The sequence below is a fragment of the Notolabrus celidotus genome, chromosome 9 (genome assembly GCF_009762535.1).
Source record: "Notolabrus celidotus isolate fNotCel1 chromosome 9, fNotCel1.pri, whole genome shotgun sequence".
NCBI classification, from domain to species: Eukaryota; Metazoa; Chordata; class Actinopteri; order Labriformes; family Labridae; genus Notolabrus; species Notolabrus celidotus.
Window position 1 is genome coordinate 4,407,902 of NC_048280.1, and position 22,405 is coordinate 4,430,306.

At 41.1% G+C, this 22,405-nt stretch overlaps 1 protein-coding gene across 2 annotated transcripts in view; it reads right to left on the minus strand.

The window, feature by feature from the left end:
* The window catches only part of adamts3 (ADAM metallopeptidase with thrombospondin type 1 motif, 3), a 299,298-nt gene that overhangs the window by 222,009 nt on the left and 54,884 nt on the right, over positions 1-22,405 (minus strand). For both annotated transcript variants that reach the window (XM_034692333.1, XM_034692334.1), the window contains exon 4: positions 11,704-11,860. In XM_034692333.1, coding sequence (XP_034548224.1) covers positions 11,704-11,860 — 157 coding nt within the window. The remainder of the gene's footprint in view (positions 1-11,703; positions 11,861-22,405) is intronic.

The window sequence follows — 22,405 nt, forward strand, 5'->3', positions numbered from 1 at the left end:
CATACGCAGAGCACGCACTATAACACTGGACCCCCAACACCCCCTCTACTCAGTCTTCACACTACTCCCCTCCGGTCGCAGGTACAGATCCCCTTACTGTAGGCGAGCCCGGTTTGGCAGAAGCTTCGTCCCATCGGCCATAGCACTGCTAAACAGAATGCCACTGTAATGTGTTCGGTGTGTTTATATGTGTCCGGTGTGCATATTTGTGCCCAGTGTGTGCATATGTGTCTGGTGTGTATATTTGTGGGATGCGGGGCACCATTGCTGTGAGGCTGGGTGGATGGTTATGGTTATTGTGTTCATACATGTATTCCTGTACAGACGGTGGCAACAAATCTCCTTATTAAGGACAAATAAAGATCTATCTATCTATCTATCTATCTATCTATCTATCTATCTATCTATCTACAAAAACCCTGAAAGCATCTGAGGACACATGCTCGGGTTATTTCACACCCTGAGCAGCATCTTACGCATGCTTGTAAAAAGACGGGAAGAATTACTCATCCACCACCATCAGCAAAAAATCAATCTCACAATCCTCCAGCCTCCGTCACATCCTGCCACTAAATCGGTTTGAGGGATGAAATCCAATCACCAAAATATCACAGGAAGGGAGCACCGATCAAGGAATCAAACAGCAGCTATGGCTCCGCTGTCCAAGTGCAAATAGCCTCTGTCAGCAGCTGCTGGGGATCAATATCAACCCTTGACTGGTGACAGAAGAAGGTGCGACTGTGTTTTTACTTGTCTGATACGCACTCAGCATCTTCTCCCCGTGATGAAGGCAACAGTTTTTTGAGGGTATTGAACATGTGTGCATAAGGTTTCTTCTTGATGTGACGCTCAGTTCATTAACAGATCGTAGTTCATTCAGAGCTACATCATTGCATATGGACAGAGCAACAGCATGGCAGGATGTAAACTTCACAAAAAGAGTCATCAGGATTAAATGCTCACTGGTCTATTCCAGCTCAATAAGAAACACATTTCATTCAGATTAAGAGGGATGGTGTGTGTAACACTTGATCCAGTCATTTCTTCCTGGTTGGGGTTAGGGACGGGCATTTCAAGTCAAAATGCTATTCGATAATCATTGGCATCTATTCAATGATTATTCGAATAATCAGCCCCCCCCCAAACACACACTCACACACACGTGTCCCATTAACAGCCTGTTTGTGTGGCAGAATCATTAACCAGAAGCAGGACGAGGTGCTACCATAAGCGGGCACTGACAGCGTCTGTCTCGATCTTTATGTTGGTGTTGTGTTTACATTTAATGTGGAGTACCTCAGGGATCCATTCTGGGGCCTCTGCTATTCAACATCTACATGCTCCCCTTAGGTCAGTTAATAGGAAACAACAAAATAAAATACCATAGCTATGCAGATGACACACACATTTACATCACCATATCACCAGGGGATTATAGTCCCATACAAACACTGAGTAAATGCATTGAACAAATCAATGACTGGACGAGCCAGAACTTTCTTCAGTTAAACAAAGAAAAAACTAAAATGATTGTTTTTGGAGGAAGAAAGGTTAAAGGTTACTGCTCAGCTCCAATCTGCAACGATGAAATGTTCAAACCAAGCCAGAAACCTTGGTGTAGTCATAGACTCAGACCTTAATTTCAGCAGCCACATTAAGACAATCACAAAGTCCGCCTACTATCACCTTAAGAATATATCAAGGATTAAAGGACTTATGTCTCAGCAGGATGCAGAAAAACTCATCCATGCATTTATCTTTAGCAGACTAGACTACTGTAACGGGGTCTTTACAGGACTCCCTAAAAAGTCCATCAGACGCCTGCAGCTCATACAGAATGCTGCTGCTCGAGTCCTAACAAGGACCAAGAAAGTAGACCACTCCAGTTCTTAGATCCCTACACTGGCTTCCTGTCTGTCAGAGAATAGACTTTAAAATCCTGCTGATGGTTTATAAAGCACTGAATGGTTTAGGCCCAAAATACATTGCTGATCTGCTACTACTTTATGAACCACCTCGACCTCTGAGGTCATCAGGTACTGGTCTGCTTTCAGTCCCAAGAGTCAGAACGAAACATGGCGAAGCAGCGTTTAGTCATTATGCACCACATATCTGGAACACACTCCCTGAAAGCTGCAGGTCTGCTCCAACTCTCACCTCTTTTAAATCAAAGACTAAGACTTTTTTATTTGCCACTGCCTTCCTATCTTAGATTATTTTAACCCACTTTAAATTAAAATTTTAATGTAATTTTTAATATATTTCTAATTTTCCTTTTCTTTTCTGTTTTATCATATTTGTCATTTTAATTGTGTTCTTTTATGCCTGTCTGAATGTCTCCAATGCTTTTAATGTTTTAATGTAAAGCACATTGAGTTGCCCTCGTGTGTGAAATGCTCTATACAAATAAAGCTGCCTTGCTTTGCCTTTAACAGCTATGGTCAGTCTCTGGAAATACCTGTGTAGTAGTTAGAGATTCAGAAACTGAAAAAATCACTGCATCTGTCGCTAATGTTCTTCTTTTGCTATTTAATGCATTCTTGCATGTTTATGTTTATGCAGCCTAGAAAAAAGTAGCAGTGCTACATGAGATAACGTTTGTTGTGATTTAGCATTCAATACTGTATTACAACCAGGCACCAGTAAAAACAATGAAAAACTGTACTTTTAAAATTAGGAAATATTCACAGTAACTCTTTGATTTTTACAAAGTGAACCAATATTTGAATTTTCGAAAATCTCTGCCCATCCCTAGTTGAGGTACAGGACTGAATTAAAACTATGAGGGTAATATATATTCACTTGTCCCCATGCCGCTTTTTGATGATGAAGAATAGGGAGGTTTCCTTTCAAAAATGCAACTAAGCAACAGTTGCCATGGAGGAGTACGTCAGTGTTTCCCAACACGTCTGTTTTTGCTCTCCACACGAAAAAGAAAAAAAACAAAGGTTTAAAAGTTCTTCACCTTGGAAGGCGTTTTTAAAAACCGCAATTTTCAGTGACCTTAAAGTCTGTTTCGGTGTGGATTTAAGGTCAAAAGGCAAAGAAAAACTACGTTATCTGAAGAAAATTGAGAGGGGTGTTGTATGTAACACTTGATCCAGTCATGTATTCCTGGTTGGGGTAAAGGACTGAATTAAAACCATGTGTTACAATGTTACAATGTCATTTAGCAGACGCTTTTATCCAAAGCGACGTACATACGAGAACAAGAACAACACAAGCAAAGATCTAGACAAGAGGAAACAAGATCAGTAAGAGTAACAAAGTGCTTCAAGTCCATTTGGGTGCAGGTACTGCCAAGCAGTGTAAAGGCAATGCACAAAAGGTAAAATAAGGAACATCTACAATGAAGCAACCAAACCATTTAAGACTTTCCATTATCATCATCAACAATTAACATCACCACAATAATGACCAAAGTACCAAGTGCTGGGTCACTCCAGAGCTGAACACAGATTCCCAGAGTAGAGCAGGACAGTGTGAGTCAACTGTAGCTGGAAGACATGATCTGCCACTGGGGACAACAGTGGAGAACAGTCTAGCTAAGTGCATAGTGCTTCCTAAAGAGCTGGGTCTTTAGCTGTCTTTTGAAAGTAGAGAGGGACTCTGCAGATCGAATGGAGTGTAATATATATTTACTTTCTCTTTCTTCATCTCTCTATCCCTCTTTCCAACTCGGTCTCAGCAGATGTGTGTCAACCATGAGTCTGGTCCTGCTGGAGGTTTCTGCCTGTTAAAAGAAGTTTGTCCTTACCACTGTAACTTGCTAAATGGTGGATTAAGATGAGATCAGACTGAGTCCTGTCTGTAAGATGGATCTTCCCCCGCTCTCTACTCCCCAAATTTCCTGTCTCTCTTCAGCTGTCCTATCAAATAAAGGCAAAAAGGCCAAAAAATATAACTTAAAATAAATAAATAAAGATTGATTGATTCATGTGAGAGCAGTCGGGCAGATGGGGAAAAGTGGAGTGACAATTTTAGAAGTTGTGCCTCAGTTATCTTCAAAGATGTGTCAACTGCAGAGTCATGGCCTCAGCTTTATTGAACAAGTAAGTAGTGGATAATACAGGATGACGTGTGATGAAAACTTAGATGTTACTTTTGCATTCATGAAAACTTTTAGAATGACAGTTGCACATCTTGAAACAGGATAAAGTGTCATATAATGCCGGGCTGACTGCCACATATTGACAGCCAAATCCAATTCGACAGGCAAAACCCTGAGCCTGGAGCAGCCCTGAAGCTTATACTACAGCTGTAAACACATATGACTCGGTGATGAGTGGCATTGATTTTCTCCAGACAGTGTGTTGAGTCTTTGGCTTCAACGGAGAGAAAAGTGATTGTAATTACTCTCAAAGCATTACATGGTCGGCTGCAGAACAGGAGATAGAGGCTGTCGCTAACTAACGTGAAGATCAGCTCTTCGATCCCTGTCTCCTCTGAGTCACATGTTCAAGTGTTCTCTGGCATTCTGCTGCTGCTGTGCCAAAGGTAAACATGTTAGGCTTATTCCCAATACCCCAATCAGTCCTGCTTTTCTGTTTCACACAATCCAACAGAAAGTAGTGTCCAATTTATTTTAGGAGATGGACATCTCCCTTAGTGAGGGAAACTTTTGTTGCAGCAGCAGAACATTGTGTTTAGCATCTAAGATCCGACCCAATCACTTCTAGCAGTTTGAATTTACATACCAAAATGCCAGGACTGATGAGAGATAGGGGTGCAGAGATAGGGGTGCGGATCAAAAAACTCACGGTTCGGATCGGATCACGGTTTTGAGTCACGGATCGGATCATTTTTCGGATCAGCAAAAAAAAAAAAATATAACTTTGTTCTCCATTTATTTTGTAAAACCCTTGTAAACTTTTGCCCATTAAATTAAAACAAGATTCAACTCAAAATGTACAGCATGTGCAAAGCACCCTATCTGTGGGCCCAGTCCTGCCTCATTCACTGCATTTCATGGCATGGCAAGTGAAGGAGCAGAGGAACTTCAAAAGTTTGTCCATTCTTCTTTCATTTGCCGATTTTCACCGTCCACTTTTCTTTGAGCTGCAAACTGTGAACACACCGTTTTCGTGGATTCTAGCCTCCTACAGTTGGCAAAGTGCCAATATGCGAACTGCTCCAGAAACGAAAGTGAAAGTTAAAAATTTCACTCGCAGCATTGGACTCTAAGTGACCCAGTAACAGCCTGTCTGCGTATCTGACATGGAGACAAGTCCCAGTAAACACACGGTGACCCGACCAAAACAAAGAGTGAAGGAATAACAGTTCGGGGACCACAAATAGACGGCCGGATGCGGCCCGCGGCCCGCGTATTGACGGCCTCTGGTCTAGTGGGTGCTCGACAGAATTTCATAACGTGGCTCAAGCACATTCAGCATTCACTGTATTTCACAGGGAAACCAAAATGCTCCCATACATGTGACTTACAAGATGCAGGAGGTTTTTCAAGTCCCTCTGCTCCTCCACTTGCCATGACAACAGCTGCGCTTGACGAGTGAATGTGGATTGAACATGCGGCCATCACGTGAACACGCGCAACTTTTTTCATCAACCGATCCGCAGACCACGTCCGTGCCGAACCGTGGAGAGGCATCCATACGGATCACGGATCAACGATGATCCGTTGCACCACTAGTGTTTAGCATCTAAGATCCAACCCAATCACTTCTAGCAGTTTGAATTTGCATACCAAAATGCCAGGACTGATGAGAGATAACTTAAACCCTGTAGTCAGAGCCTAAAGGTGGATGCCGGGCTGAAAATTTGAGCAGTGGCAATGACAGAGCCATGGGAGAGACCAGATATCTATCACCCCAAGGGTATGTTTGTCAGGTGATTGTGCCAATGATGCATGGCAAGAGTGAAATCAGCGCCACTGATGGTCTACTAGCCCTCCTGATAAGGAGTTTTCAGATGTAGACCCCCATTGAAGGTAGAAAAATACCCCAAGAATGCTTTGTGACCTGGGAAAAAAAAAACCTTCACCCCAACCCCTCATCACTTACTTTAACTCTACCTGTCCCATTAAAGTTACTAACCATAGACCTTTCTGGAGTCCCTGAGCTCCCTTGTCTCGTAGGTTCCTCTGAGCTACCGTGGGCGTCCTCCTGCTGTGGACGTTCCAGGCTCCAGCTGATACGGACGTGCTGGACTCCAGTGGCAACAGCTACTACTACTCGTCTCATCACTATCACCGCTCCCTCTGTCTCTTATTCTCCTCTATCCCTCTTTCCAGACCCAACTCAGTCGAGGCATGATGGCTGTTTAACATAAGTCTGGTTCTGCTCGAGGTTTCTGCCTGTTAAAGGAAGTTTTTCCTCACCACTGTAACTAGCTAAATACTGCGAGGTGCAATGCTCATGGTGGATTAAGGTGGGGTCAGACTGAGTCTTATCCTGTCTTGAAGTTGGGTCTCTGTTAATAATTTGACATAGAGTGGTCTAGACCTCCTGTGTTTGTAAAAGCGTCTTGAGATAACGTTTGTTGTGATTTGGCGCTGTACAAATAAAGGTTGATTGATTGATTGATTGATTGATTGATTGATTGATTGATTGATTGATTGATTGATTGATTGATTGATTGATTGATTGATTGATATAATGTATTATCCAACATGACATCCACCCTTAGTCTTAAAGAATGGGTGCATCCTTCTGTTTACGCCACTATGAGCATCTTGTTTTTCACAGCAAAGTTTGCCACATCTGGCTTCCTCAGAAAGAAAATAGGTCACAGCTGGGGGTCCAGGTTCCTCTATGAACATGTGAAGGGATAAAATTAAGCATTGTCATTAAGGCTGATAAAAAGCTTTTCTTTGCATTGCATTGCAACTCATTTACATTCAGAGAATCAGATGACAACAGTATGCATGGCAACAACCTCATGTGATCGCTGCAATCACTGAAGCTTCCAGCGCAATCAGGATTATTCTGCGTGCACAAAAGATCACTATTGCTTCATGCTTGTGGAGGCTTTTGTTATTCAGTTACAGCAGGATGTTGTTAATTTATCCCCATTATAAGTGACGGAAATATTCATGGAATAAATCATGTAAAATAAGCCAAACAATCATGTTGTTACATTCTTCTCTCGACCAAAGTAATCCAATTCAGCTGTCCATACGTTCGTGGGTACAATGGATGTCTGATGGATATTCTGGCATCCTCTTATGAGGTCTATGTCCCTTGTTCGGTTACCTACTCAAAAACTGTTTGAGAAATAAAAAGGCACCTTCTGTTCGCCATGAGGCACCAGTGCACAAACCATTTTTTAAGCTCTTCAGCTTTCTGCATTTTCTTGGCGTTCTGTAATTATGAGGAAGTTACACCAGCTGGGTTCATGCCTGTTTATAATTAGGATGGGCAGATGGACATTTTAGAGGTGAGCAATCTAGGTAGTCTAAGGGAGGTTACAAATCTGGAATAGTGTTTTAAATCTCCCAAAACCCCAACGTAGAGTTCATTCAAACATACTAAGGCATACTAAGTAATAAGAGGGGGTCTTCAGGGATCATTTAGAGGTCCTTCCCAATATTCTATTCCCTTCATTCTGGAGAATATCTGTGCAACGATGTGTGCTGGAAGTTAAAGTATGTCAAAGGAAATCATAAAGTTATGAAAATTATAAAATGCATGAGTAAGATTTTGATTCTTACTGGGTTTTGTCAGATAAAAATATGTTTGCAGATATAACACTTCAGTTTAATACTAGATTTTTTTTTCTAATTTTAGTCACAAAGCTTGCATAACAGCCACAACTATACAATCAGGTCAGATTACCAGCAGGTACCTTAATCACATTTTGTGCATTTGAAGGACACTATGAGGGCACATTTATTGCATAATTTCCCCTACGAGGGCAGCAGAGAGGGCGTCTTAAACTTTTCTCTATCACAGAAGCCTCAAGGGGCACGTCTGCTGTGATTTTTCATACATAAGGGCAGCAGGGGCCGGCGATCACACCCTTGCCCCCGACCCCTCTGAGGACACCTCTGAACTTGTAAAGAGATACTGGCTACAGCAGGAAAGCCTGCGAGCACTTCTAGAGGACAGGCAGGTAGTTTATGCAAAAGGATAAAATTAAGAGGTTAATTTTCATGGAAATTGAACTTGTAAAAATATGGAAACAATTTTTGAGCTTGAAAGCCCAAAAGCGGGCAAATGTGTAGAGTGACACTATCAATTAAATGTGTCATAATTAAGAGTGACATCATTAATATCCATTTACTATTATTAACATTATTTAATTATATATTAACTGTATAATAATAATAATAATAATAATAATAATAATAATAATAATAAACTTGAAACTGGTTTCTATTCATTTACAAATCCCTCAATAAACCAAACTTCACAGCACAAACCGGCGCCTGCGCTCAAGTAGCCTTATCAAACTCATCCCACCCAAAGCCCGGACCTCCTTTGGTCGCACCTCCTTCCAGTTTTCTGTTGCAAATGACTGGAATCACCTGCAACAATCCCTAAAGCTGACCTCTCTCATTCCACTCGCCACTTTCAAAAAACTAATACACCCCATAACTCAACATCACTGCACCTGCTTTCAAATTGCTTTTAAGTTGTTCACTGCTGTCATATTTTTGTATTGTATTGTTCCGTCTCTAGGTTTCTATGTATGTCCTCTCTGTTTCTTGTTTTGTCTTTTATTTATTGTCATGCTACCTGTGTTGCTTCCTCGTCCAGGTCGTTATTGCAAATGAGAATTGGTTCTCAATTAACTCACCTGGTTAAATAAATAAATAAATGAACGCCACATTGGAAGGATTTAACCTGCTGTGGGCGGACAGGATTCAGGAGAGCAAGACTGAACTAACTGGTGAAGAAGGCCAGCTCAGTCCTGGACCCTGTGGAGGTGGTGGCTGACAGGTGAATTATGGCCAAGCTGTTGTCTCTGATGGACTTCTTTTTTCTATGTATATTCTTGTTGAAATTCTTGTTCTGTACACCTTTTTGTTGCTGCTGTAACTCCATGAATTTCCCTGTTGTGGGACAAATAAAGGAGTATCTTATCTTATCTTCTCTTATCTTAGGACTAGTTTCTTTGGTGGAGGTCAAAGAAAACTGCTGCTTCTTTGTGGTTTTTTTACATGTCATGCTGCTTTTGGGACTGTTGTTTGAAAGCGCCATCACACTCAAGGTTGAAATGTTGCACTAACAACCCGACACCAACATCACTCCCTCTCATGTGATGTTTCTTCAATATGTTATTTGAAAAATTAACCATGAAGTGACATTTGTGTTGAATCCTTTTATACTCTAAAAGTTCAAATTGATATCTGTGCCTTGAAACATGAGCCTGAGCTCCTTTAAACCCCATTTTCACCCTCTCTCTCTTTCTTTTCCTGAAAACACATGTTCTCTAACATTTTGAATAAACTACTTTTGATTACAACTTCCTCGCATCATCCCCAAAAATCTCTTGTGGTTTATTTGAATCTGGCAGGCAAATAAATATTCATACAGTAAGTTTCACCGCTTGCGTGCCAGCGGTTGGGGAAAAATAGAAACTAAAATGTAGTTTCAGGTTTATAAATCCAGCAGGCTGATTGCCGGCGTTGAAGTTTAAGGCTGCCATCACAACCAGTCAGGGAAAATTGCTTTCAACAACAGCAATCAGGACGAATACCTCCACTGGAAACGTATTTTATATAGAAGTGTCAAAGAAAAAGCAACACTCTGAGAGTCTGTCACGAGCTGCTGTGACACATTCACATATAAACACCAGCAGGAATTAATTATGACAGCATGCATATGCAGAAAATGTGTAATATACAGCACCCTGATAACAGAATCCCCGCTCTGTTTGTTCACAGCTGAGTACACACACAGACTGACAGCGACTCTCTGTGGGAGTCGGATCTTTGATGTGTTGGAAACGTTGTTTTTATCATTATTCATATTATTTTATTCAAACGGAAGGGAAAAAAATCCACTTTTCATGCTCCTTGTGGCACAACAGTTCTGCATAAACTCTAACTCGTGTTGTTCCTAAACATCAAATGACTCACAGGAAGAACTCTGTCGCAGCACACATCACTGCTCAGTGGATAGGGAACATTAGTTTGGTAAGAAAAGAGCAGAAGCTGATTATTCAGAGCGGACGGTGACGGCTGTTTTCATTAATAACTATGATAATCACAGCAGAAGACAAAGCAGTGATTTACCAGACAGCTTTTTTTAAAAGGCTTTTAAATACACCTCACAGGCTTTGTTTGTGAAGAGATCAGGGCCGCTTCTCCTCAGACGGGATGACAATGGCATGAGCCGGTTATATAACCTGATGAAGAGCATTTGATGAGGCTGAAGACTCCACATTTCACTTGCAAATTTATGTTATTATAAGCAATGTTTAAACAACATTTAATTATTCATTCATTTATTAATTTGTATGTTTAATTATTTATGTATTTATTTATTTATTTGTTTGTATGTTTAATTATTTAATTATTTAATTATTTATTCATTTATTTGTTTGTATGTTTAATTATTTAATTATTCATTTATTTATTTATTTATTTGTTTGTATGTTTAATTATTTAATTATTTATTTATTTATTCATTTGTTTGTTTATTTATTTATTTATTTATTTATAACTTATTATATTTATCTGTTCTTTTTCATTTTAACCTATCTTTATTTTTTCTTTCTACCTGTACTTATTTTATTAATCTCATTGTATTGATTTGATTTATTTTTAAGTCTTTTTTATGATTATCTCTTTTATTACACTAACATACTTATACTAACACAGACTGCAACGGACTACAAGGACTGCAGAAAAAATCATCGGTGTCGACCTGCCCCCCATCCAGGACTTGTACCGGTCCCGGGCCAGGAAACGGGCAGGTAGCATCACCGCTGACCCCTCACACCGTGGACACAAATTCTTCAAACTCCTCCCCTCCGGCAGGCGCTACAGATCACTGTGCACCAAAACAACCAAGTTTCTTCCCCCAGGCTGTCACTCTAACCATAGAACTTCTGGAGTCCCTGAGCTCCCTTGTCTCGTAGGTTCCTCTGGATCTCTGCCGTAGACAGACTACTGCTGTGGACGTGCCAGACTCCAGCTGCTACAACTACTACTATCATTTCATCACTCTCTCTCTTCAGCTCCTCTATCCCTCTCTCCAACTCAGTCTCAGCAGATGTGTGTCTAACATGAGTCTGGTCCTGCTGGAGGTTTCTGCCTGTTAAAGGAAGTTTGTCCTTGCCACTGTAACTTGCTAAATGCTGCAAAGTGCTCTGCTCATGGTGGATTAAGATGAGATCAGACTGAGCCCTGTCTGTAAGATGGGACTGCATCTGATCCTGTCTTGATGTTGGGTCTTTGTTAATGATAGAACATAGAGTACGGTCTAGACCTGCTCGGCCTTCAGATAACGTTTGTTGTGGTTTGGTGCTTTATAAATAAAGATTGATGATAACCAGCTTTGTATTTGAGAAGTCTTTTCCTTTTTTGTTCTAACTTTTGTTTTTACTTTCTTAACAGTTAGAGAGTTTGTCAGATGGATTTTTTTTGCACGTTAGAATAAAAAAGTAGTGTCACCATGTGCATAATAAATCTCAGACAGAGAAGCAGCAGTAGTAGTAGCTGTGCTGCAGCCTCGGTTGGATTACGTTCAGCCCCAGCAGCAGCAGAAGTAAACATCCTGTGTGTGTGTGTCCTACCTTGCAGCTGGTAATCCTCTGGGATGTCGTCGGGAGCCTGCAACAGAGCCGACCTGCGGTACACCACATGGACCCGGCCCTGGTCCTCGAGGTCCTGAGCTCCTCTCTCCAGCGGCTCGATGAAGTATTCATCAGAGTCGGTGCGAATCATTCCAGCCTGAAACACAACACGGCACAAGGTCAGTGAGTGTTTAACACACAATAATCAAAGTGCACCACCTCTGCACTGAGTGAAGAGAACATATTGAACCCTGAGCAACATTTAATTTCTTAAACTGACTAAAAATGAAGCACTAGACCTCTTAATGCTGTACCTTAATCAGCTGTGATCTTTTAAGCAGCAGCAATTATGCTAATAAGGTCACAAATCAAGATCATTTCTGCATTAAGGTGTAATAGGATTTAGTAGAGAAGCTGCTTTTTTATGTAAATTTATGCAGCACTGTTCTTGGAGGTCAAATAAGGTTTTAACATCTTGGAGGAAGTTCTGCTTGAATTTTTAGATCAACAACATAATGTCACGATCACATCCCACCAATGTCCCCATGTCAAAAACAATGAAAAAAAAAACAGACTGATATAATATTTGTCATTTATATCTCCTGATTGCCTGCTTGAATGCATCTGGGTCTTGCCGCATGACACTGTCGAATGCTGTTTTGATTCTTTCCCCACAACTTTCAATCAGTGTGCAATCATCAGCTGGTTACCTGAACACTGCAGGTGGTGATCAGAAAGCTGCACATCATTTGTGACACATTTGAACATAATTGATTTGCCTTGCTACCTGCCTCCCTCAGATTTCCTGCAATATGAACCGAGTCATGCCTGCAGTTTGGTGTAATATGAAGAGTGAAATTGTTCAGCTAAAAAAACATCGGCAGCTCAAACAAATCATCTAAAGGGAGGTGTGCGTGCATATCAAGGACGAGCAAAGCTCATGTTTGCATGATGAGCAGCCACTCAAAAACATATGATCTACTATTACACTTTGCTTTATTGAGTTCATGCTGCACAATGTAAATGATATTATGTGCTATTTTCTCTTAATTTGCGTCACTTTGCTGTCAAGTGGGTTACTGCATGACATAAATCTGTCTCCCTGGTATCACCTGAGGGCTTAATTAGTACCTTACATGGTATAAAAAATGGAAGTAGCATCCATGATGTCACCAATCTATTCCTGAAGTGCTGTTTTGAAGCCAGCGGGTGCCATATTGTGAGGTAAAGAGGTGGGCCTTTAGCCTTTTCGCTCACCGCTTCAGGGTGCATATCCTCGCAAATACAGTTATAAAACCATCCACCCCCCATACAGTGTGTGCTGATAGAGAAATGAGCTACTCACACAAAACTCATTTTGTGTGAACCAGGCTGTAAACATGTTTATTTCTGCTGTAAAGATTGTCTTCTTTGAATGGGTGTGTATGTGGTTTCCGGTGTTTCTGCAGCCAGCCTCTAGTGGATGCTCGATGAACTGCAGTTTTTAGCACTTCTGCATGAGCTTCATATTTTAAGACCGGAGGTTACTGCTTGCAGGGATGGGTAATGATTTTCGAATATGTGTTCACTTTGTAAAAATCTAAGAGTTACTTAGAATATTTCCTCATTTTAAAAGTACAAATTTTCATCATCTTTACCGGTGCCTGGTTGTAATACAGTATTCCCGCCAGACGGTGGCTTAAGAGCTTAGAGCAGGGGTGTCCAAAGTACGGCCCGGGGGCCAATTGTGGCCCCAGGTCCATTTATTTATGGCCCCAAGCTTCCATCTTGAATTGTGTTATTTATAGCAAAGAAGGTTCTTTCTACAAACAAAACTAAAGTCAATCCAGAAATGTCTCAAAAAGCTTCATATGGACTACCTGTCTAAAGCCAAAGCTCTGGGAATTCTGCAAGATGGCAATAAAGAAGAAACACAAGAACTCTTAAAGTTGACAGGTTTTCAAATTAATGTTTTCATCATGATGTGAAAATGTTCTTGATGAACACTAAAACTTCAGAAGACACAAAAGAGGACACAAGACAAGATCAAAATTATGAAATTGTGCAGAAAAGGCAAAATTTGGTGCATCAAAAATGTTCAGAACTCAGGAAAATAATTATTTTGTTCTTAAAATGTTGCCTGCTGGTCAGAAAAGTCTTAAAAACCACATAAAAAAAGAAGTGGTGAAATCTAGATCAGGATCCTGCCATAGGAAAATAATGATACAATACTTTTTCCCACATTGCCCGACCCGAATGAGAAACATTTTCCTCCAGAAGAAGATAACGTTTGCTCATGTGTACATGGCTTGTGGAGAACTGAGGACTACCTAGTTACTGATTTATTGAGACAACATTTTAAATGATTGTTATTAAATAAATATTTCATATACAACTTTTGGGATTCCTAAGTCTCAGTAGGAGCCACTGGCCCTGAGGTATTCTGACAACATCATATGTGGCCCTCTTTGAAAAAAGTTTGGACACCCCTGGCTTAGAGTGTAATAGCAGTTTGCTAACTGCATTAAATAGCAAAAGAAGAACATTAGTGACAGTCGCTGCAATTTTCTCAGTTTCTGAATCTCACACCACTACACACGTATTTCCAGAGACTGAGCATGGCTGTAAAATGTAAACAAACACGCCACGCCGCATCACAGAAACACCGACATGAAGATCCAGACAGATGATGTCAGTGCCCGCTACTAGCAGCTCCTTGTCCTGCTGCTGGTTAATGAGTCTGCCACACAAACGGGCTGTTAATGGGACATGTGTGTGAGTGTGTGTGTGTGGGGGGGGTGATTATTCGAATAATCGCCGAATAGATGCTAATGATTATCGCAAAGTATTTTAGCTTGAATTTTTCTATTTATATTATATTTCACCCCCTTCCATCCCTCCCCCCCCTCATCACTTACTTTAACTCTGCCTGTCCCATTAAAGTTACTAACCAAAGACCTTTCTGGAGTCCTTGAGCTCTCTTGTCTCGTAGGTCCCTCTGAGCTGCTATAGACATCCTCTTACTGTGGACGTTCCAGACTCAAGCTGATACGGACGTGCTGGACTCCAGCGGCAACAGCTACTACTACTCCTCTCATCACTATCACCGCTCCCTCTCTCTTATTCTCTTATTCTCTTCTATCCCTCTTTTCAAGACCAAACTCGGTCAAGGCATGATGGCTGTCTAACATGAGTCTGGTTCTGCCTGAGGTTTCTGCCTGTTAAAGGAAGTTTTTCCTCACCACTGTAATTAGCTAAATACTGCAAGGTGCAATGCTGATGGTGGCTAAGGTGGGGTAAGACTGAGTCTTACCCTGTCTTGAAGTTGGGTCTCTGTTCATAATTTGACATAGAGTGGTCTAGACCTCCTGTGTTTGTAAAAGCATCTTGAGAAAACGTTTGTTTTGATTTGGCGCTATACAAATAAAGATTGATTGATTGATTGATTGATTGATTGATTGATTGATTGATTGATTGATTGATTGATTGATTGATTGATTGATTGATTGAAATGCCCATCCATAGCTTAGGGTTGCCACCTTGGATTCGTGACAAAAAAAGGACACTCGACCAATTGTTTTGGGGGGAGTGCTCGGCCACTATTACCAGTTCAGACCATAGACTGTATAAAATATGGACGTAGTATCCGTGATGTCACCCATCTGTTCCTGAGAGCTGTTTTGAAGCAAATCGACGGCAGCAGCCATATTGGTAATGCGGAACTCAACCAGGCAGAGTGTGACGTAGTGTGAGCCCCTTAGCCAATGGCTGTGTGTTTCCGACCAGGAGTCACGTCAGTCATGTCCTTATTTGGGCAAAACTCGTAATCTTAATATCTTCTGAACCGTCACGTTAGAAAAAAATTCACCCCCCGTACAGTGTGTGCCATTAGAGAGATTAGCTTTGTAGGACCAAGCCGTTTTTTGAACCAGGCTGTAAACATGTTTATTAATGCTGCAAAGATCGTCTTTTTGAGACCGGAGTTTGCCGCTTGGTTCAGACTGACCAAATGAACATAAAATTCAGACATAGAACCCTGGTAAGCTCTGCAGCTGCAATCTTGTCTTCTTCTGGTGAACCTTCTTGGTTGTAAAAGATGCACTGGCTGCCTGTCTTCTTTGTTTGATACCACAGCTCGATGATTTTTTTTTTTTCGTGGATTTCCAATGCGTTTTTTCCACAAACACAAAACGTATGTGGTGGAAAAATTGACCCTGGGTCAGCCGCACCCATTCAAACTCTGACAGTGTCACCCAGTCAGGATTGTAACCAGTATATTGTTTTTTTTTCTTGCTGGTGGCTTGCATGTATTTGCTCCATCTCCTTCCTCATCAGTCGTCTCTCCTGCTATTTCAAATGGAGACGCAAAAAGTTGGTGAGAAGAAGACCTCAGTAAGGAGTACGTTGGTCAATTCAGCTTGCTGTCTCTCTTCGGTCAAGTTTCCCTCCCTGCCTGAGCTGCTTTGAGCTCTAGGGCGCGCATGTGACGTACACATAGACAGGAAGAAAACAGAGACAATTTTAAAAAGCCACAGAAGCACGGGGACCTTTCTAGACTACAGAACGAAGGAGATCAAATTAGGTTTTTGTATTCCCCCCCTAAAAAAGAGGTTTTTATTTTCCTGGGACAGCTGGTGAAAAAAAAAGAGAACAATTCTGGGAAAAACAGGACAGATTGCATCTCTACCCTAGCTGCTGGCAGCTTCATTGAGTACATGCAGCACAATGTAAATGCTGTTTGGTACAGTGTCCTCTTAATGTGTCACCTTGCAGGAAGGAAAACTAATGACTTGAGTGGGTTAATGCATGTCATACGTCTGCCTCCCTGGTATCACCTGAGGGTCTAATTAGTAACTAAATAAGACATTTCCTTTCTGTAAGGTTTGCATGGAACTAAAACATTGTTCACTACTCAATGCAATACATTTAACAGATTTTAGGTACCAATTAACAGAAGTGTGACGATAGCATTCAGCAGATACAAAAGACACTTTTAATTGTCACTAATGATAGCTTTTCCTCTTCAACTCCTAGTCGCTCTCTCTTTTAAGATGCATCTGCGTCAGGAGAGGTTGGAAGAAATGGTGAAGTCCCCTTTATTTTTAGCAGATATGTACCACAGCTACTAATTTCCTAGACACAGGGCTGACACATGGCCTGTGCACTGATGAAGTACATTTTCCCAAGAGGGTGCTCACTGCAATCAATCAACATGGCTAAAGTACAATGCATAAGGGCCTGTGACCACTGCTGTATCCATTGTCTACAAAAAAACAAAGGCTGCGTTGTCAGTGCAAAAACAGCCTCTGCAGCAGCTGTTGTTTACAGAACAATTAAACACAGATCATTCACATCTTTCCTAGTCTTGCAAAAGTTAGCACCTCTGAGGCTGCAGTGAAATAAATGGCGTAAATGCACACAGGCCCTAATAATCCCGTTCATCTGTACACCTGTGAGAAGACAGAGCATCCTCTCACTGAGCTCCAGAGGAATTTGTTTCGGCTCTCGGTCAGCTCCTCTGCTGCTCCTCTCAGGCCGTCCCTCGCTCTGGCCTCTTCACTAACGCTCTGCAGGACTGTGCACATATGGTGCTCTGCAACACACACGTTGAACTCATTTTAAACCCTCACAGTCCCAAATCAACCCAAAACTAAACCCCACTCCTCTCCTTCTCTCCACGCCACAACCAGCTCGCTTTCAATTTATGTTCTTCAGACGGTGCAGTGACGTGTGCTGCTCAGAGGTAAACAGTCTGCCAGTGGTGTTAAATTGAAATATTTCAATACTACTTTAATAACCTTAAAATTACCTCTTTGTGCTGCAGGGAAGACATGATCATCCTAAAATTTTTCACAGCTTACAGCCTCTTTTTGGCCTCATGATGTCGCCGTACTTATGTGTTAACCCTATTTACTGCAGGCTAAGAGGACTACAGTTGTTTTTGTAAACCTTCCCATGAGTGTTGCAACACGTTGAAAATGTTGACACACATTGCATTAAACCTGGATTATTTGAATTGTTGAGCAGCATGTGTTGCCTTCTCATGGGTCCTGACATGAGCGGCTCTATCCCTCAAATTGAATAATCATGCTGTGAATCTACTTTTATTCCACTTGGGACTGTCCTAATAACTGGGACAACTGTCCCTATGTCCCAATATATTCAATTATCCCCTGACTTCATCAGCTTTAACATATGCCGCTCTGACACCATGGAGCCCTGAATGCACCTGTTTCTGTTCACGTTTTATGCAAGTGGTTACTCTGTGATTACATCAGTGTTTTTCAGCCAAAAGAAATGTGTGTCCTCTTCAAAACAGCGGTTTCCTGTTTCAAAGCGCTTTGGCTTCATTTCAAAGAGTTTGTTGCAGAGACATTGCCCAACTCCTCGTTTGCTCCTGTCATAATTTAAACCTGTAATGACACCCCCCAACCACTGGAAAAGGAGGGGTTGCTAATGTGCCTTGAACGCTAGTTGCCACCCAACATTAAGCAGAAGAAGAAGACGGCATTGATCAGCCAATCATGTCGCAGGGTGAGAGGTAGGCGGAGCTTAAAGACGTTTTGAGCTGAATGTAAACACAGAGCTGAAACGACCGACAGCGATACTGAAGAAAACTCAAAACCTACCAGCTCAAAGCAGAGTCGTTAATCTGACACTGTGTCAACTCTGTATACTAGGGGTGAGCCCGACTAAGGATTTGCTTAGTCGAATCTGATTCATCAGATTTTGCCCATAGTCGACGAATAGTGGAATGTTTGTTGTTTTTCCTTATTGACCCAAAGTCTGCATGATGGTGACCGCATGACAATATTACACATAACCATTTACAATTAAGAGACTCGTAGCTTAAAGTAAAAGGGACAACAGAATATTATAAGTATAAAACTTAGATTTTTTAAATCTATATTGCAAAAACAACGAGGTGATGAAGAGAAAACTCAAATAAGGCCACCATCTGTTAAACATGGAACAACGCTCCACTATAGAGAAAGGAATCAGGAGATATTTAAACAGTGTTCACACAGCAGAGAGCAGCACTGCAGAGGGTAGTTTGTCCAACTTAAGACTAAACATTTGTATAATGTTCAAAATCAAACCTGAACCAGCTAAAGGGTTTTTAAATCTCTTAACAGGACCTTTTAAAACAGTCTTTCATCTCGTCTTTGTCTGCTTGAGTCTTTTCAAATTGTACGTGAGGAAAACCATTGTGTGTACGGGCAGAAGTGCGCTCCTTGCTTTGTTGACTGTAAATCCTGTCTTTGAGAATTTCCTCTCTGATGGTGTGGAGGTGGATGGGATGCTGTGGATTGTTTTTGAGGCTTCAGACAGTTTTGGGTATTCCTGCTCGTTCTTTTGGCCCCGTACAGTTTTTGTGTGGTCCGGTAATCCTTGATCTCACAGCCCTCTTCATGAAGCTGCTCCTCATCTTCATCACTAGTTTTTAGGATCAACTGAAGTTTTATTTCCTGACATTTTGAGCTGCCATGAACGTAGAAAGATTTAAAGACCAGCTGAGGTACGTCTGCTCCACAGGTCCCCACTAAATGGAAGAGTCCACCTTTAATTACCAGGGGAGATTTAATTACCACTTTAAGGAGATTTAACACTTCAAGAGCTGTTCTCAGAATTACATTAAATAAGTCTATATTTATGTCAAAATAGGATAAATGAGACACTATTTTTACGGGAAACAGGAAAATAATGTAAAATTAGACATTGAGCACCCCCATGGTTTGAATGGAATGATCCACTTTTCATATGAGTCAGACTGAAACATGGTGAAGCAGCGTTTAGTCATTATGCACCACATATCTGGAACACACTCCCTGAAAGCTGTAGGTCTGCTCCAACTCTCACCTCTTTTAAATCAAAGATTAAGACTTTTTTATTTGCCACTGCCTTCCTATCTTAGCTCATTTTAACCCAATTTAAATTAAAATTTTAATGTAATTTTTAATATATTTCTAATTTTCCTTTTCTTTTCTGTTTTATCATATTTGTCATTTTAATTGTGTTCTTTTATGCTTGTCTGAATGTCTCCAATGCTTTTAATGTTTTAATGTAAAGCACATTGAGTTGCCCTTGTGTATGAAATGCTCTATACAAATGAAGCTGCCTTGCCTTGCCTTGCCTAGCACTGTCAGAAATGATGGATTCAAGAAGCTAATCAGAAAACTAAATCCAGAAACGCACCTCTTTGCATTGGCTTTTAATACCTGTTGAGCGAGACATCCAACTTTTTATTTTGCTTTTATTTATTCTGGCTTTTTCTTGTACTATCTATTGTGTGTGTTTTTTTTAAATATCTACTCTTTTAAAGCTGGGGTTGGTAATCAGATTTAGATCCACTTTTTGTTATAGTGGTTAAAATGATCTTTATGTCCTGATGGCAATCAATACATAATGTGTTCTTAAAAAAGAAGGAAGAAAAGCTGCTATCTACAGCAGGAGTAAACCTGGGAAAACACCAACCAATCAGCCTTTTTTGGGTGCCAAAATTTTAAACCATTCAAATCCCGTCCTGCCGTTCTGCCCGTCTCCTGCGCGTACATTTCCCCGGCGTGTACTCTGAGTCCCCGTCTCCTGCCTCTGCTTCCCCTGACTCTATTTACTGCCCCTCTCACTCATCCTCGGGCCTGTCCCCTCTGACCCGATGAGGTGCTTTGCTCAGGACTGTAGTCCGGATCAGAGTCTAAAAAGCCTCTCTCCTCTCTCCAGCTCACACACTCTACACCTCTCCTGATGCCTTCACTGACTGTCAACACTGTAGGAATTAAGAGCATCTACACTGAACACGTTTAACAAACAGTAGAGCTGTTACAGTATTATATATGTGTTATAACTTTTCTCCTGATATCGTGTCACCAGTACAACTGGATAATGCTAGAATGACAGTTGTGAGTACTAACAGCAGCCATGTTTGTTTGTGTTTTTAACTTTCACTATGATAGTGTTTTGGTGACGACCGGTTTTGAATCAGTCACCATCATATGGTCGCAAGTCAGCGGCGCTCGTGCATGTGAGCGGGGGGGGCGTCGTTTTGGAGGAGCTCCAAGGGAGGAGGGGAGGGGTTAGACGGAGTCATGAGGAAAAGCTACATTCAAATTCATGCTAGTTTTCCGAGACTGCCAACCCCAGCTTTAAACTATTTTAACTATTTGTTTTTATTGATTGTGTTTCTAAGCTTGTACAGCACTTTGGTCAACTGCGGTTGTTTTAAATGTGCTATATAAATAAAGTCTGACTTGACTTGACTCGGGACCAAAAATCTGCCTTTAAAGCTGCTGTTGGTAGGAATGGTGTAAAAAAAACATTACTCTTTTTTCTGCTGGGCTTGGAGAAAAGGTCATAATCCCCATCTGTACTCATCGGTAAGTGGAGTAATTTGAGACTGTGAAATCTCTGCGTTTTCCAATGCCTTTGTGTCAAGCAATGTTCCAATCCTCTGTCCTGATTGCTTAAGGGGCAGCCCCTGCTACGTCCTGTGATTGGTTATGAGTCCGGCACTATCATGGCTGCACATGCTGATCTGTGTTGGGGCGTAGAGGAAATCTGGTTGGGAGGGGTAGTGTTGACATTCAAAGTCCCTCTCTCTGAACAGATGTTTACTCCGTGACTACCAACAGCAGCTTTAACTTTAAATGAAATTGAAATGAGAGACGATCTGAATCCTTCTACAGATCAGAGAGCGATTCTTTTCATATTCAAGGGAATTCTGGATTTGACAGCTGCGGTCAAAGCTAAAGGTTATCACAGTGCGAATGGATGAGGCCCAGAAGAAAATAAGAGATATTCAGAGATTCTTGACACGTCTCTGTTATCAAAGAGAGCGGCGTCTCCTGCAGGGTGAGGTGAAAACGCTGCTGTCTGACAGATAGATGGGGAAGTCTTGATTTTAAAGTTAACAATAGATATGTCACTTTTTCTTAAATTGCACATATCTTGATTAAAACTTTCAGAAGAGGTTACATAAACTCAAATCAATGATGAAAAACTTCACGTAAGGAAACATTTAAAATTCATGTATTCCACCTTACCTTCGCCTCGTTAGCTTCAGCATATTTGCAGGAGGGATTCGCTCCTTGGCTTATTGTATGAATTTATCTGAAACCTCCAGGCATGGCTTGCAATCACAGATTATAAAAAAGTGTGTATGTCAGCATCCACTGTCGGGGTGTAATGCACTTTGCAAACCATGTACCAATTACTTCCTCAACTGCTCAAGCGTTCAGAGACGAAAGCAGCAGATTGTTGAGCTTACAGTGATTCTGCAACTTAGACTTATTTACTCTGAGCTCACCTCACATTTTGATTGGCTTGTACCCAACACTTAGACAAATGCACTTTAAGAACATTGTGTCGACAGAGATTTAACTTTGGGGGATTTTATTGGATGAAACTGATATTTATGCAACATAAATCCCTTTGCAGGATGCAAGAGACGAGAATCAAGAGAAGCTGCTTGTCTCAGGAGTTAAAGGATACAGACAGCAGTAATTAATAAAGCTGAAATAATTCTTTCATTATAATATGTTAAAGGTGACATATCATGCAAAATGGACTTTTTAATGGTTCTCTACCTGAAATATGTTTCCCTGGCATGTCTACAAACCCCCCGAGAATGAAAAGAATCCATTCTGCCCCTGTTCTGATTTCTCCACCTTTCTGTAAATGTGTGCTGAAACGAGCCGTTTCAGACTTCAGTGTTTTTGTTACATCA